The sequence below is a fragment of the Onychostruthus taczanowskii genome, unplaced genomic scaffold, assembly GCF_017590055.1.
Source record: "Onychostruthus taczanowskii isolate IOZ18803 unplaced genomic scaffold, ASM1759005v1 scaffold86, whole genome shotgun sequence".
In the NCBI taxonomy this organism is placed as follows: Eukaryota; Metazoa; Chordata; class Aves; order Passeriformes; family Passeridae; genus Onychostruthus; species Onychostruthus taczanowskii.
The window spans coordinates 11,725-28,340 of NW_024506552.1; the positions used below are offsets into that span (position 1 = coordinate 11,725).

General features: G+C 53.6%; 3 protein-coding genes across 5 annotated transcripts; all 3 read right to left on the minus strand.

The window, feature by feature from the left end:
• Positions 1–3,462: 3,462 nt before the first annotated feature.
• On the minus strand, positions 3,463–5,081 carry LOC121346868 (schlafen family member 13-like). The gene is given in 4 exon segments (XM_041425011.1): positions 3,463–3,879; positions 3,882–4,355; positions 4,358–4,583; positions 5,065–5,081. Coding segments are annotated over 4 exon segments (1,134 nt in total).
• A 671-nt stretch (positions 5,082–5,752) lies between these two features.
• On the minus strand, positions 5,753–10,015 carry BCL7B (BAF chromatin remodeling complex subunit BCL7B). Of its 3 annotated transcripts, none has more exons than XM_041425043.1 (6): positions 9,826–10,015; positions 9,435–9,510; positions 8,596–8,692; positions 7,438–7,608; positions 7,161–7,240; positions 5,753–6,768 (listed from the first exon to the last, which is right to left on the minus strand). In XM_041425043.1, the coding sequence occupies exons 1-6, from the start codon at positions 9,915–9,917 to the stop codon at positions 6,676–6,678; spliced, it is 609 nt and encodes a 202-aa protein (XP_041280977.1). In that variant the 5' UTR covers positions 9,918–10,015; the 3' UTR covers positions 5,753–6,675. The 3 variants fall into 3 exon arrangements, with proteins under 3 accessions (XP_041280977.1, XP_041280976.1, XP_041280978.1); XM_041425042.1 differs by having other exon boundaries at positions 7,438–7,623; positions 9,826–10,014; XM_041425044.1 differs by having other exon boundaries at positions 7,438–7,623; positions 9,858–10,003.
• Positions 10,016–10,488: 473 nt separating this feature from the next.
• TBL2 (transducin beta like 2) lies at positions 10,489–16,258 on the minus strand. Its single transcript, XM_041425052.1, has 7 exons — positions 16,016–16,258; positions 15,805–15,929; positions 15,349–15,533; positions 14,573–14,724; positions 13,344–13,470; positions 12,557–12,709; positions 10,489–11,060 (listed from the first exon to the last, which is right to left on the minus strand). Exons 1-7 carry the CDS (start codon positions 16,143–16,145, stop codon positions 10,604–10,606), a joined length of 1,329 nt encoding a protein of 442 aa, XP_041280986.1. The 5' UTR covers positions 16,146–16,258; the 3' UTR covers positions 10,489–10,603.
• Between the last annotated feature and the right edge of the window lie 358 nt (positions 16,259–16,616).

A 16,616-nucleotide genomic window follows, 5' to 3' on the forward strand; every position in this document is an offset into this window, starting at 1 on the left:
GGAAGTCTAAAATAGTGGTCTTATCTATGAAATAAATAAGGTTTAATCGGAACACAGTGCTTACTTATATAACACCAAGTTTAATGTGCATGTGCCACCTGCCTGGTTATCAAGAGGGCATGTGAGGAAGACATCAGCCTTCCTCCAAGAAGACCACCAAAGAGCCAGAAGACCCCTTGGAAACAATGGTAGCATGCACTGTGCAGTAGAGTGACACTGATTTCAAGAACCAAAAACAGGAGGAGATTTATGGGAAACTAACAATGAATATGTATTAGCACACATATAAGCACACGTATATAAGTTGTGTTTGGATCCTTTTGCCTTCGTATGTGAGGCAGGGTGGGAAGTCCTTCCCGTACCCCAATCGGTTTTGCTTATGCTTTATCCGAACCACTCCCAAATTTCTGTAACTACTGAATTATATCTGATTGTATTATTTCATCTGAACAGTGAATTATATCTGATTGTATTATTTCATCTTAATTAAAATTGATGACCCCAATTAAAACTGCTGCTAAATTTTAAGTTTGTAGTTTCTTGAATTGGACAAATAGGCTCATAACATTCATAACACAGGTAATTGTAGAGAGTGATAAAGTCACCTCTGAGTCTCCTTTCCTCCAGCCTAAACAACCCCAGCTCCCTCAGTGGTTTCTCACAGAGCTTGCATTCCAAGCCCTTCAAGTCATGTGAGTTCCTGCAGCCAAAGCCCAACAGCACATGGCAAGAACCCTCTCTCCTCACTTGGCTCACTACAAATCTCCTCAGCCACTGCCGCTGCAGCTGGGTCTCGTGCCTGGTGCTCCCAGGCACCACGTGTTCTCCAGGGCCAACAGGAGGCAAGGGCAGACATGGAAAGCGCCACAGTGACACTTCGACAAGTCACTCACCGTCCGCGTGTGCGTTTCTTAGCTGCAGTACCGCTTTTTAGCTGCAGGTGGCCGCAGCGAGTCGTTTAAGTCATGGCACATGCAACATTTCTTAGTTGCAGTACCGCTTTTACTCTGCAGGTGACACTACTGAGTCATTAAACAGCATATATGCGCAGTACCTCATACTTGTCACCAGGTGGCAGCAGCGATTTAAGTACCAACCAAGATCTCAGCCTTTGAGTGACGCACAAAAATGCTTTTTGTTTGAATACACAGAGCTATTTCTATTCCCCTCATAGAGATCATATTTTCTCCCATTTTTCAAGCCCTTTCTTGTTTAAAATATATATACGAAAAGTTACATTTGTATTTTCAAAAACCCTATATATCTGTATTTAGAATTCCTTATATTCTTAAGATCCTGCATATAAAACAGTAAATAAAGGCTTGTATTTGGAAATCAATTTTTATAAAAATTATTTTATATATATGTATAAAATATAAGAAAAGTTACCATTTTTAACTACCCTAACCATTACCCCTTACAACTGGACCTAACCCAGCAACTCAGTGTCTCAGGAGCAGTTCAGAGGCAGCCCCCAGGAGCCCAAAGCCAGCCAGAGCCATAACTCCTGGCAGCTTTCATCTTGTAACAATCCTCCAACGTTCACAATTTTAGGAGGCAGAATCCCACTTTTAGCCCTAGGAGTCTGACTGTGAATGTTAGCTCTTTTCCATTGGAAGGAAAGCCTCACAACCCACTGTCTCAGAGGCAGTGGAGATACAGCCTCAGGAGTCCAAGGCCAGCCAGAGCCTGGCAGATTTCATCTGGAAGGAATCCTCTGATATTCACAAATTTAGGAGGCAGAATCTCATTTTTGGATTACAGTGCCTGACAATGAACTGATGGCCCTTTTCCATATGAAGGGAAGCCTGGCAACCCATCTGAACAGTGAATTATATCTGATTGTATTATTTCATCTTAATTAAAATTGATGACCCCAATTAAAACTGCTGCTAAATTTTAAGTTTGTAGTTTCTTGAATTGGACAAATAGGCTCATAACATTCATAACACAGGTAATTGTAGAGAGTGATAAAGTCACCTCTGAGTCTCCTTTCCTCCAGCCTAAACAACCCCAGCTCCCTCAGTGGTTTCTCACAGAGCTTGCATTCCAAGCCCTTCAAGTCATGTGAGTTCCTGCAGCCAAAGCCCAACAGCACATGGCAAGAACCCTCTCTCCTCACTTGGCTCACTACAAATCTCCTCAGCCACTGCCGCTGCAGCTGGGTCTCGTGCCTGGTGCTCCCAGGCACCACGTGTTCTCCAGGGCCAACAGGAGGCAAGGGCAGACATGGAAAGCGCCACAGTGACACTTCGACAAGTCACTCACCGTCCGCGTGTGCGTTTCTTAGCTGCAGTACCGCTTTTTAGCTGCAGGTGGCCGCAGCGAGTCGTTTAAGTCATGGCACATGCAACATTTCTTAGTTGCAGTACCGCTTTTACTCTGCAGGTGACACTACTGAGTCATTAAACAGCATATATGCGCAGTACCTCATACTTGTCACCAGGTGGCAGCAGCGATTTAAGTACCAACCAAGATCTCAGCCTTTGAGTGACGCACAAAAATGCTTTTTGTTTGAATACACAGAGCTATTTCTATTCCCCTCATAGAGATCATATTTTCTCCCATTTTTCAAGCCCTTTCTTGTTTAAAATATATATACGAAAAGTTACATTTGTATTTTCAAAAACCCTATATATCTGTATTTAGAATTCCTTATATTCTTAAGATCCTGCATATAAAACAGTAAATAAAGGCTTGTATTTGGAAATCAATTTTTATAAAAATTATTTTATATATATGTATAAAATATAAGAAAAGTTACCATTTTTAACTACCCTAACCATTACCCCTTACAACTGGACCTAACCCAGCAACTCAGTGTCTCAGGAGCAGTTCAGAGGCAGCCCCCAGGAGCCCAAAGCCAGCCAGAGCCATAACTCCTGGCAGCTTTCATCTTGTAACAATCCTCCAACGTTCACAATTTTAGGAGGCAGAATCCCACTTTTAGCCCTAGGAGTCTGACTGTGAATGTTAGCTCTTTTCCATTGGAAGGAAAGCCTCACAACCCACTGTCTCAGAGGCAGTGGAGATACAGCCTCAGGAGTCCAAGGCCAGCCAGAGCCTGGCAGATTTCATCTGGAAGGAATCCTCTGATATTCACAAATTTAGGAGGCAGAATCTCATTTTTGGATTACAGTGCCTGACAATGAACTGATGGCCCTTTTCCATATGAAGGGAAGCCTGGCAACCCACTGTCTTGTGGGCAGTTGTGTTCCGACCAAAACCACCCCATGATTCTATGACTGGTACTGCTTGAAGAAGTCCCGCTGAATGAGTTCAGGGATAGGGATGCCACTGCAAGCCAGTAACTGCACCATCATCCCAGTGCCTGTGGCTGGGCATGGGTCAAATGTCCCTCTCTAGGTTTGGTGAGAACACCCTGAAAACAAGTTGATCTTTCCTCCTGAACATTTGCAGCAGAACACGGAAATGAAGCTGACACTAACATAAATGCAGGTTTTATTTATCTGGGTCTGCAGCTGTCATGAACTCCATCCATTTCCTGATGCTCAGTCTTTTGGTCAGTGCCCAGTCCCCCACACTCTCCTCCCTGACAATGCCCAGCACCATCCAGGATTGAGGGTCATCATCGAACACAGGGCAGCAGGACGGCTCAATGTGCATGGCACAGGCATAGCCCTGTGAGCAGCCTGCTTGGTCATAAACACGCAAGATGTGCATTTGCATCTGCACACCAGCCCCAGAGCCACAGAAGTGATGGGCTCGCATTGAGCCAATGGCATCAGCTACTGTTTGTTCTAAGGCTACTTTCTCTATGTTACTGTCGGTCCCGGTGACTTTACCGTTGTCATCCACACCAAAAAATCCACCCTCAGTGTTTGCAAAGGCAGAGATGTATTTAGGAAGGGTTTTTTTCTGATATATTACAAGCTACTCTTTGTACTGCATTCCTTAAATTCAATATGTGTTGCCTCTGTGAAACCCAGGACCTCCCCAACCAGCACTTCATCTTTCTTTATAAATCTCGCCACAGCATTTTGGATGTTGTGCTCTTGGATGTTCAGAGGAGTCTCTTTTGCTCCCCCATCAAAACTCAGCTGAGCTGTCTTGGGGGTCAGTTCATTCTCAGTGTGGCACTTGGCACAGTTTTTCTTCCTCAGGAATTCAGGAGCTTCTCTGGAAGTCACAGAATAAACCAATATGCTGGCCCTATAAAACAAACCAGTGGTTAAGCTGCAGAGGTGCAACTTTGTGGCTGCACCCCCCATCTCTGGGCCTCCACAGCTCCATGTTTTAACAAAAAGCAGCAGGTTACTCCCCTGCTGCATCCATGCAAAGTATTCAGAGGCCTTGCTTCTGCTAGTGCAATCTCTGAGGCTCGTCTCTATGTCTCCACAAATGCCATCCTCCCAGAAGAAGTAATTCTTTCCTCACTGTCCATTCTTAATATTCCTCCTCCTGAATTCAGCAATGCACACATTGCTATGGAAAATACTTTTTCTGTTTTCTGATTGCTAGACTTCTTCTTTCTGGAACTCTTTCCTAAAAGTGTTTTCCCAATAACTACCAACACATCAGGATAGTTTGTGTTCAAATCAATCAGCAGCTGCCTCTCCTGGCTGGGCATCCTGATCCTGAAATGATATATTATCAAAAACACTTCATGATTATCACAGAATTGTTAGGGTTAGGAAAGCTCTGAGGCTATGGAGTCCAACTGGTCCCATAGCACTGCCAAGGCCACCACTAACCCATGTCCCTCCCCACGTGCCACATCTACACATCTGTTAAATCCCTCCACAGATGGTGATTCCACCACTGGCCTGAGCAGCCTGTGCCAGAGCTGGAGAACCCTTTCACTGAGGAAACTTTTCCCAGATGTTCAACCTAAATCTCTCCTGAGAAAACTCGAGACTGTTTCCCCTCATGCCACTCCTTGTTCTGTGGGAGCAGAGCCCAACCCTCACTTTGCTTGCACCCTCCTCTCAGGGAGTTGTGCAGAGCAAGCAGGTCCCCCTTGAGCCTCCTTTTATCCAGAGTCCCCCCAAGTTCCTCAGCTGCTCCTTATCAAATGTGCTCCAGACCATTCCCCAGCTCCACTACCCTTCACTGGACATGCAAAGAAGGGCATACACACGGTATCGGGACCAAGAAAACTTGGGGAAAAGGAAACATTGGAAAATGAAAGTGAAAATTAAAACAATTTATTGCAAGGGCAGTCAGGTCTGAGCGGGCTTGGTGCGGAGGCCGCGGGTTAATGATGGGAATTGCTTGGGCGCTCTAGCACAGCCCTGAAGTCACGTCCGAAGCACATCCCCGCCTCCCTCAGTCGCGGCCGATTTTTCCCGGCCCCCGCGGTCCCTGAGGGCGAAAAGCCCCGCCCCGCGGGCAGAGTCCCTTGGGTGGGCGGGGGCGCCTGCGGAGCGGGCAGAGCCCTGGGCCGGGGCCGTGGTCGGAGCCGCTGCGTAGGGCGGGGGTGCCGTCCCAGGCTCCTCTTCCCTCCCACCCGCCTCGAGCCGGTCCCGCCGGGTGCTGCTGCCGCCTCGTCTCGGGATCGGGGCTGTCCCCCGCCCGCTCTAGACAGCGCCGGCGACCGGCAGGGAGGAAAGTGTGGAGAACGGGCACCGGGCGCGGACCGAACTTCCGGGGAATCGGGCTCCGGGCGGGCTCCGTGGGCGCCGTAGGCGGCGAGTGCGGGCACATGGTCCCGTTTAGCGGAAACTTCCCTTCCCTTCTCTTCTCTTCCCGCACGGCCCCTCCCCACCCGGCCGACATCGTGCTCTGCATCTGTATTTCAAACAATTTAATTTTAAAAATATTCTATTCAGTGCTAAAATAACTTTCCACTTCCACGCGCGGCCGCGCCTCCAGCTTCACCAGGCTCGATCACGGACTCGGCGGGACATGCAGTGGCAGCGGGAGGAGAGTGGGGCTGGGGAGGGCAGCGGGTATTGGGGAGCGGCAGAGCCCCAGGGTGGGAGCACTTCCCGGGGGCTCCAGCACCCTGCTGATTCCTCTCCCACCTCGGGGACAGCGGGTACCTAGGCCGGGGCAAGGCCCTCCAGCACAGGGCAGCGGCTCCCGGGGGACTGCAAATTCTATTCGGCTGGAGTTGTGCCTCGAGGCAGAGCTGAGGCCGGTCAGTACCTGCCCTCCGGGGGAAGGGGAAAGCGCTCCCCTCTCTCCCAGCATGAATGGCTTAAACTAGCAGCTTATTGCACAGCGTCCCAGTGGGTCCCTGCCGGCCGCCCACTCACTGCCCCCCACACCCACCACCACCTGCTCCCACAACCGAGTGAATACATCACCCGGAGCAGGTGGAAGGTGGCTCTCCTGTTTCCAGCACCCAGGGGAAGGGCAGGCAGGGGAGCCACAAGCAGGCAAACAGAATCTGCCAGTGTTCTGGGGACCATGGAGAGCAGGGAGACCCATGGAGAACCCCCCCATGCATGCAGCCCACCCAGCAGAGACCCCCAGCTCTAGGGCAGGGAGCAGGGAGAGAGGGAGCCAATAAATAGAGGCAAAATTGCAGGTACTGGCAGCAGCCCCATCCATCTGGAAGGGCAGGGCAGGGCAGGGTAGGGCAGGGCGCACTTGATGTGAGTGGTGGGAGCCCCGACGCTGGGGAAGGGGCAGGCTGGAGGGAAACGCTGGTCCTGGAGAGGTCAGGCAGCTCTGCAAGGGGCTGGCGAAGGTGCCGGGCCAGGCAGGTTAGCTCTCCGAGGCTGTGTGGCACACAGAGTTCTGGTCAGCACAAAATCTCTTCAGAGGTGGCGCACCAGAGTCCTCCTCCTCTTCAGTTACCTGCAAGAGCCAGATGTCACAGGCAGTGACACCGAGTTACGCACACCTAGACAAGGCTGTGTCACACCATGGGGACAGCCCAGGCTGTCACCTATGCACAGACCCCAGGGCACCAGGAATGGGAACCCACTCCAGCCCTGGAGTGTGCCAGAATTGTCATTTTCCCACACCCCCATATCCTTCCCTCACACTTCAACACTTGATCTGAACCAGGGGATAAAGACCAAAGCTCACGAAACCAGGAGGTTCTGGGAGCTCCCAGGGGGCACTTCAGGACTGCAGAGCAAGTCCATCCAGTAAGATGCTTCTGCGACAAGAAGCAGCAACAATGGTCAAAGGGCCAATCTGGGTCCATGCACATTTAGAGATGGATTCAATCCCCCTTCCCTTACCTGAGTCTCAAGGGGGACTGGCTCTTCCTTTGTGAGAGTGGGAGGCTCATCTGCCACTTCTGAGGAAGGCAGGGAAGGCTCTGGAGAGAACAGGTAGGTCAACAAAAATGCAGACCCAGCACCCAGGTCAGTGCTGACCCAGGACAGAACACCTAGCTAAAGAAGTCCCCAATGCCCTGTCAGCTTCTAGCAGTGCCAAGGCCACCCACCAACAGCCCTGGAGGGGCCTTCCCTCTGCCCACCCATCTGCCTCCTCCCTTCTCCGCCCAGCACCCACCTTCCAGGGTCTCCTGCCCCAGGGTAGGAGGCTGCGAGTCGTCTGTGCGGAAGTCAGACGTGTGGGCAGGACTCATGGACTCACTCTGCTGAGGACTGGGGCTGGAGTTGGGGCTGCTGTCCACCTTGAGCTGGTATACATCAGACAGGGAGCTCTGGTTGCTGTTCTCATCTGCAGAAACAGCACCTGGTGAAAAAGAGCACCTTAATGCAGGGGTACAGGCAGCCCAGGGTGGCACTGCAAGCTGGGGTCTTGCTGAGAAGGCAGAGCATGGTCAGAGCTAAACAGGGGATATACTGTTCCACATCAGCCTAAGTGCTGTCAGGCACAAGGCCGAGTCCCTCCAGAACACAGTGGGAATCATATACGCAACTAGCCATGGGAGAGGGAATATTCCTGCCCTGGGAATGGGAATGAGCACTGCCAAATCCTACACCTGCAACTTGGGAGGGCCCTGGGCATCCAAGGGCAAGAATCTCCTGCTGTGTACCATGGTTTTGTTCCTCCTCTGTGAAGCAACACAAGGATTAATGCTCAGCACCTGTCTCCCAGTGAGGAAGCAGGCCTGGCACACACCTTGACAAACTGCAGACCTGCAACATAACCCCACCACATCTCCTGGGACTGCCAGCAAATTCCTGATTTTCCTTAGCCACACCCAGAGTGGGGCTGGGCAGATGTGCACACTACTTCAGCAGTGAGTCTGGCACTGCTGGATCCTCTCCTGGCTGCGCCACAGTGCCTAGATCAAGAGCAAGGCCAGGGACAGCCTTTGCCCCTTCACCCTAAGGTCCATGGAAGTAACTGTTGGAAAATCAAGCTTGGCTGCACGTGGCTCTTGGCCTCTCCCCAGCAGAGCATGGAAAGGGGGGATCAGGAAACCCCAGTCCTCCAGCTGGCTGTGAAGCTTCCCACTGAAGATACCAGAAACAGCCCATTAAGACTCTAAGAGCAAAAATGAACAGTTTGGACAGGGACAATCCAGAAGTGGATTAGCCCAACTCCACAGCTCAACTTCATAGCTCTCATTCCACACCAGTGTTCAGGGGCAAGCAGTGCTCTTCCCCATACCAGCAGCACACAGAACCAGCAATGTCCCAGCTGCTGCACAGCCTTGGAGTCTTTCTCCACGTTGAAGGGACCTCAGCCCAGACGCACCTTGGAACTCCAGAAGGAGGGAGGAGTTGGCAGAGGTGTCAGCTGGGAAGCCATTGGGTTCTCGGGTCGTGCTGCTACTAGATTTGGATTTCTCTTTCTTGAGGAGAGAAAGAAAATTACAAACACAATGTCAGAGAAACACATGCTGCTTCAGAAGAACCATTCCCCTTTCTGTCTCCAGAAGCCCAGAGAGATGTGCTCAAGCTGGCCTTTTCCCTTGGCTTTGGGGGCACATTACTAAGTGGGAGGCAAAACTCCATCTATGAAGGGACTGGGAATCAGGAGAGAGAGGAGGAGCTGACGCCCATCTAGGAATGACACCGAGTAAAGCAAATCCTTGGAGGAGTCAAGCAGAGAGTCTTGAGAGAAGCAGGAGGGGGCTCAAGGGAGCTCAGGGCGCTCGATAATTCAGGGGAGGCTCAGGTTAGCTGAAGGGGCTCTTTGGGGCTGGGGGGTGCCCAAGAAGGCTTCACAGGGGCTCATGCAGCTTCAGAAGGGACTTGGTGGGGTTTGGGAGTCAGCTTGGGGAGGGAGCAGGGGCTTGGGGGCGCTGGGGGGATCTCGATAGGGCAGGAGGAGCTCGGTGGAGCCTCAAAGGTGTTCAGCAGGGCTGGGAGGGCTCAGCGGGGGCTCGAGTGCTGGCTTGGCGAGGACTCAGGGGTCGACTTGGAGGGAACTCAGGGGGGTTTGGTGGCGTTCGGCGGAACTGGGGGGCTCGGAGGGCTTCGGTGGTCGGTAGGGCTGGGGGAGGCTCAGAGCTCAACTTAAGGGGGGTTGTTAAGGGAGCTAGGCTGGCTGTGGGCGGTGGCTCCCGGCTCGTCTCCACGCGCGGTGCCCACCTCCTTACTGTCCGCCACTGGCACCCACTTGAATATCCGCAGGGACGTGTCGCCCACCGTCACCCACTTCTTCTCCCTGCGGGACACAACCGTGACGGGCCGGACCGGGCCTGGGCCACCATGGCAACAAACCCCTCCATCCCGCCACGCTCCGCTTGGCCCAGAGGAGCGTCAGCTCAGCACGGCGCAGCACTCCCCCCGCCCCCCGCACTGTGAGTGGCTGGACCAACCGCCCATCACAGGCGCTTCCCACACCGCCCCGCTCCCATTGGTCGCCGCCCCCCCGCCCGCACCCGCTGGTTGGGCGCGCACTCCCGAGTCGCATCCCGCGGTACGGTGATTGGCTGCGCGCGGGCGGCGGGGCCCTCCCCCCCCGCGGGCCCGCCCTCACCATCTGCGGACGCGCTCGATGGCTGCCATCACCTTCTTGATGTCATCCTTGGCGCGGCTGCGGGTCTCGGCCCGCACCGAGCGCCCCGACATGGCGCGCGCAGCCCCGCAGCACCGGCCCCGCCGCACCCGCCGGCGCACCCGGCCCCGCGCACGCGCTCTGCGTGGCCCGCCCGCGCGCTGCGCTTCCTGCGTCACCACGCCCGACACGCCCCGGCTGCTGCGCCTGCGCAGACTTACGCGACCCACAGCGGGCACGGAAACGACGCGCGGACGCGGCGACGGTGCACCGCCATCTTCCTTTGGGGCAGGTCCCGCTGCAAACCACCGTGAGATCACCCTGAGATCCCGGGCCGGGGGAATGCTGCACCGTTACAGCACTGCCCCGTTCCATGCAGCAGAATCCCCACCGTTTAGCATCAACATTGAACTTTGGCAGCTCTCTTGGGAAAAAAAAACCGACCAACCAACCAAAAAACCTACCCCAAATCCACACAACTCCCATTTCTAAGCTCAGGAGAACTCGTAGGCATTGCCTTAGCAATCAGTTTCATAGGATACTGATGATCTAAGCCCGGGGGGAAAACAACCCAAGACTGTGACACTGGGAGATGCCACCGTCCCCAGCCCTGTCCCTACCCATCACAGAGCACACAAGGAAGGACCCAGGCACTCTTTTATTACTATTGTTCACAGTTATTAAAATAAAAAAAAAAAAAAAGAAAACCATCCCCAAGGCAGAGCACAGTTGCCTCCTGCTGTACAGGTGTACAGGTAGCTTAGTGCTTCTTGCCATAGATGGCAGCCAACGCTTTGCGAGCACTGGAGATCTGCTGCTCCAGCCTCTCCTGCGTGGCTTTGTTCCCAGTTTTTTTCAGCATGGCTTCCATCTCCTCCACCACAGCACGGTGCCCAGCAGTGTTGTGGAAGACACGGATAACACGGTCCCCACAGGACACGACATAGCGGCCGGTGGTGTCAAACGCAAGGTCTGTGATACAGTGGCTGTGCACGCCAAGAAAACGCTCCTCCTCCTCGCCGCGCCGTGTGTTGTACACCACAATGTCTGTGCTGCCCGCCACAGCGACCGTGCGGCTGTCAGGGGACAGGGCAATGCGGCATGGTTCCAGCACTGCACACTGCCCTGTCAGAAGCACGTATGGGTCCTGCTGCTTCTTGTACTCCACATCTGTGTCCCAGAACTTCCATGTGCCGTCCTTTGACACAGTTGCCATCCTGCAGCCAAGAGAGCGTAGTGAAAAAGGGTGCCACTTCTTACCCTGCCCTGCCCATGAACCAGGAATCTCTGTGGAAAGAGATTTTTTGGGAAGGGTGAGTCTACATACAGATACAGCCTGTGTTCCCTTTCCAAAGCAAAAAAGCCTACCACCAGACCAGGCTGCTCCAAGCTCCTTCCAACACAGCCTTGAACACTTCAAGGGGTGGGGCAGCCACATCTTCTCTGGGCAGCTTGTGCCAGGGCCTCACCACCCTCACAATCAAGTCTTTATTCCTAATATCCCACATAACCTGCTCTCTATCAGTCTGAAACCCTTCCCCTTTATCTTGTCACTCCAGGCCCCTGTAAATAATCTCTCTCCCATCTTTCTTGTCAGTTCCTTTCGGGTCCTAGAAAGCCACAATTACATAAACTGAAGCCTTCTATTTTCCAGGCTGAGCAATTCCAATTCTCTCAGCCTTTCCTCATACCAGAGCTGCTCCATCCCTCATGCTGGTGTCTCCTCTAGACTCACTCCAGCAGCTCCAAGTCCTTCCTGTGCTGGGGAGCTGGAAGCAGCTCTGCCAGTGGGGTCTCGCCTGAGTGGGGAAGAGGGGCAGAATTCTACTCTCCCTTGTTACCCACACACTGTGGGATCAACCCAGGGGAATTTCTGGGCTGGGACATGTCCACCTCTCACTCACCAGCACCCCCAGGCTGCTCTCAGTCTGTTCATCCCCAGCTTGGATTGATACCAGGGGTTGCCCTGATCTGTTGGCTTTGCCAGTTGGGAGTCTGATGGCTTGACCTGGACGCCAAACCTTCCCAGAGAGAGGTCCCTCTGACCTCTCTCTGGGAAAGAGAAAACTTTCTAGGGGTCTCAGGCAGTCCTTCAGTAACCTCAGCAAGGGGCAGACAGCTCACCTCTGAGCAGCAATTTCAGCTCTCAGTGATTTCAGCTCTGCCTTGCGAGGTGTACCCTGGCCAGCACAGGGACAAAGAGACAGGAGCGCTGTGTCGTTATTCCACAGAGTCCCTTTATTCCAGCACCCTGCAAAGGAGGCCAGGGACAACAGCTCCCCCCTGAACAGGGCAGAAGCAGGGGTTTTTATGGGGAAAAGTGGGGGTGGTACAAAGGGGAAAAACCAATCGGTCCCAACAAATCTACATAGGGTTCCAAAGCATGCTGGGAACTCACCATGACCACGGAGGATTTCTCAATCCAGGAGGGTTTGAGAAGATCTTGTTACAGCCCATTCAAGGGATACCTCTCCAAGGGAGAGGTTTGGCATGCCTATCTGTCTCCACACTGATCCAGGTGCCGCATCAGCACTTGGTCTCGTTAAACCACATGAGATTCCTATGAGCAGGGAATACACAGGTGGCACGAGCCAGATTTGACTCCCCAGAGCAGTGTTTTACCCCCTGCAGCTCAGTGGTGCAACTGGTAAACCCTGGAAGAGATGAGCTCACATGCTATTAGGGTAACTCAGAGCAGGTAACACACACATACCTCCTTGAGTCGTTGGAGAAGGAAAATGATTGCACACCAGCAGTGTGGCCTTTCAACTCAAAAGCTCTGGTCACCTCCCTGAAGTCTCCATTCTTGCTAAAATACACCTCCCACACCTTCACATCGGGGGTAAAGCCACAGGATGCCACAAACCTGTGTGAAGGAATAAGCAGAGACACAGGTTGCCTCTTACAGAGAGCCTGAGCAAGGCAGGGCCACAGCTCTGCAAACCCGTCCTGACTCCTGCACTCAAGTCTGGTCAGCTGAATTTCCACTTTTCCCTGAAACCTGGCTGGTAAAGGGAACACTAACGAAGGGCACCGGAACAACTCAGGAATGAGAAACTCTCCAGTCAAAGTAGAAGAGCTAAATACTTTTGATCCCCAACCTCCTCGCACCAGGAGCAAGGCAAATCAACCTACAGCAGCAAGTGATTTTCCCGAAAAACAGATCTCCCATAAATAAAACCTTTATTTTTATAATTAACCTCTAAGAAGTCACAGACAAGTTCAAAATGCTGTTTTCTTTGCATAGGCCATTTGCTCTATCCCACCCCGGCTACCTGAGGCCAAAGCTGTTCTCAGGTTACCAGAAGAGCAGTGCTGAGGCAGGATGGCAACACAAGAGTGCCTGACCCCACATCAGCTCCATTTCTGGGGAGGCCAAAATACCTTTTTCAACTGTGGAACCCTCAGAAAATTGCATTACAATAACAACTAACTGCCAGTGGTCTGAACTGATGCTACCCTGTGCAAAGGAGCAGCCAGGAATCCTGCCTGTCACTCACCTCCCACAGGGTGACACTGTGGCATAGGCATTGTTCATCTGGTTGGTGTTAATGCTGGCCAGGACTTCGCCCTTTGGGCTCCAGATCAGGATGGTGGTGTCACTAGAAGCTGTCATGATAAACTTCCCTGGGGGAAAAAAGGCAGAGATCAGGAGAGCCCCCAGATCTAACATTACCACCGACTCAATGAAGCCCCAGGATAACCTCTACCTGCAGCTGGAGAAAACCAGCAGCAGCACCAAAATCCAAGGAGTTTCAGTCTCCTAGAACAGAGTAAAGAGCAATATCAGAAGACTCAGCTCATGGTTATGCCTCAGTACTCCCCTGGCTCCTGAGCAGGCAGCAGGCACTAAGCCCATGTGTGCCCTGTACTCGGGACCCTGAGCCCCACCAGCAGAGCTGGGAGCCCCATGTGCAGGCCCACTGGGCTGTGCCACAAACAGGAACAAACACTACACCTGATGTGCATGCCCAAAATCAGCTTAAGGATAAGCACCTTTCAAGTTGTGGATTGCAAGCAGGCAACTGAATCCCAGTCACAACACCATGATCCATGATTGCTGGTTGTGCTCATGCTGGACTTCTGCTTGTTCCCACTTCCCCTTTGCCACCTCGGCCCAGGCAGGGAGTTGCCTGTTTACCTTCCAGCTACTTGTTGCAGGTTTAAGTTTTCGTTTTCATGGCTCCAGTCTCAGTTAACATTTTCCCTGCTCTCCTATTACAGAGGTGAACTCACATCCACCTGCTTCCAACTGCCACTGGCACATACCTGACACATTAATCCATCAAGCCCTCATTACTACTGTAATTTCCACCCACACACCTCCACCTTTGCTCTAGATGATCCCAGAAGTTCAAGACAGACCATATTAACTCACTAGAGAGATTTCTGACTGATCAAAGAGAGACCGGCAGCCCAGAGAACAGCGATCCTCTCAATATTGAGACCAGACCTCTTTGCAACAGCATCCCTGAAAATGTAAATTAAGAAACTGTGCATATCGGGGAGCTGGTTACAGGGATATTATTGGTGTGAAAACAACACCTTTTGATTCAGTCGGTAGCAAATTAAGTAAAAAAAAAAAAAAAAACAAAAAACTAATAGACTACAGAGTTCAGTACTGGTGCTGCACACAGCCCTGAGAATGCCAAAAACTCCAACACTGAATCCAGCAGCTTCACAAGGAAATCAAAGCTGATCTGGAGAGGTGAGAAGCTCGTTTCCATACCTGTCTCTGCAATCCCTATGTTAATGACAGGAGCCTTGTGCTTCTTTGGGAAGTCCCCAGAAGTCGCGGTGAAGGTGAAGCTACCATCATCCTTCTTGGCCATCTTGTAGACACGAAGAGTCTCAGCACTGGCCAGCCAGACAATGAAAGCCCTGTGGAGGAACAGGCTCTGAGCCCCAGCTCAGCCCAGGTCACTCAGGGGCACCTGGGAAGAGGGATATGCTGCCAGGTAAAAGTATTTACAAGGGCGCCAAGTTCTCTCCCTGTGTTGGCTCAACTGCAACACTGAATGAAAAAGAATGAAATTTATTATCCACACCAGGAAACAAGATCCCTTCCTCTCTTTCTAAAAGAGACCACTTCAAAAAGCCAAAACACATTATTCCACCAAATTTCCCACCCAGCAAGAGCTCTCCTGACCACTGGAGAGACTCAGCAGCACATTCCACCTGCAGAGTCAGCTGGCAGTGACCTCAACAGGTACCTTCCATGGGAGCAGCAACCTGGGCACAGGGATATTTACCCTGAAAACCACATTAACCCACCAGGAGCTGGACTAGATGATCTCCAGAGGTCCCCTCCAATTCAAACTACCGTGATTCTGTGATTAAGTTCCAGCTGCTCTCAGGAAAGGCCATGGATCAGTGATATCACGATGCCCCAGTGAGAGATGCTGCCTCCACCCATCCCAGAGCAACACCACTGATCCCACCACAGCCTGGCCATGAGACTGGCTCTGCAGGACATCCCGGTGCCAGTACAAGGTCTGGCCATACCGTGAGTCGGAGGTGAGGCGGACAAGCTCGGCATGGTCCAGCCCCATGTTGGCACGCAGGCAGCGGTGCTCCCGTCCTGCCAGGTCCCGGGTGCTCCACAGCCGCACTGTGCGGTCCTCAGAGCATGATGCCAGGTACTTGCCGTTGCTGCTGAAGTCCAGGCAGGTGACTGGGCTGCTGTGGCCCTGCAGAGAGAGGGTGGTCACGGAGGCTGCGGGGGGGTGGGGAGGAGAAGTAGGACACCAGCACCGGGGGGAGGGGGGGGGGGTGGAAGAGGGACACCGGCACAGTCAGGACATCAGCATCGACAGGGACACCTGCACCGACCCTGGCAGGACACCGGCAGCGGGGGGGGACGGGGTACCGGTGGACACCAATATCGAGGAGGGACACCGGTACCGAGGAGCACACTGGCATCAGCACCGGGAAGGCACCGGCCCCGTGCACACGCGGTACCTTGAGGGCAGCCACCAGCAGCCGGTGTGCGAAGCTGTGCTGGTGCGGCTTCTCCCTGCGAGCTCTCGCCGCCGGCTTCGCCTTCCGCGGCTCCTTCGGCCGGGCGTGCCCGTTCGCCCTGGGTCCTGCGGGAGCAGAGGGGTCGGTGAGTACGGTTCAGCTACACTCCGCTCCGCGCTGCCCGGTGCCCCACTGTCCGCACGGTACTCACCGTCCTGCGGGGCGGTGGGGGTCTCCCGCGGAGCAGAGCGGTGCAGCGCGACCGCCAGCAGCAGGACAAGGATGAGGACGATGAGGGCGCCTGGCAGCACCGACCCACCCAGCGCTGCTGCCGCCTCCATATTCCTGCCGCCGCGTCAGCGGCCGGTACAGGAGGGAGGGAATTTCCGTGTGCGCATACGCGACCCCGGTAATACGCGCAGGGCGGGCCCTGGCGGTGGTAGTGCACCGCCCGCCCCGGCCGTCCCCCATTCAGCAGCGGACGCCGCTGACGCGCTCCTGGGTGCTGTTCTCAGCCCCTGCCTCCCACAAGCCCCTTAAACCCCCCCCCAGACCCTCTTCTAACGCACTCCCCCAGCACCTGAGCACCCCAGCCCGTGCCCTCTCATCCAGCTTCTAAGTCCCCCCCCACCCCTGTCCCTGCCCTCATGCTCCCCAACCCCGGCTCCCCTCCAGACCCTGCTCCCCCAAACCCCGGCCATCACCTCTCGCCAGCTCTTACCTTAACCCCATCCCCTGCCCCCGCCAGCCTCTGTCCGCACCTCCCTTCACTCCCCTACAGCCTCTTCCTTCACTTGACCCCAGCCTCGGTT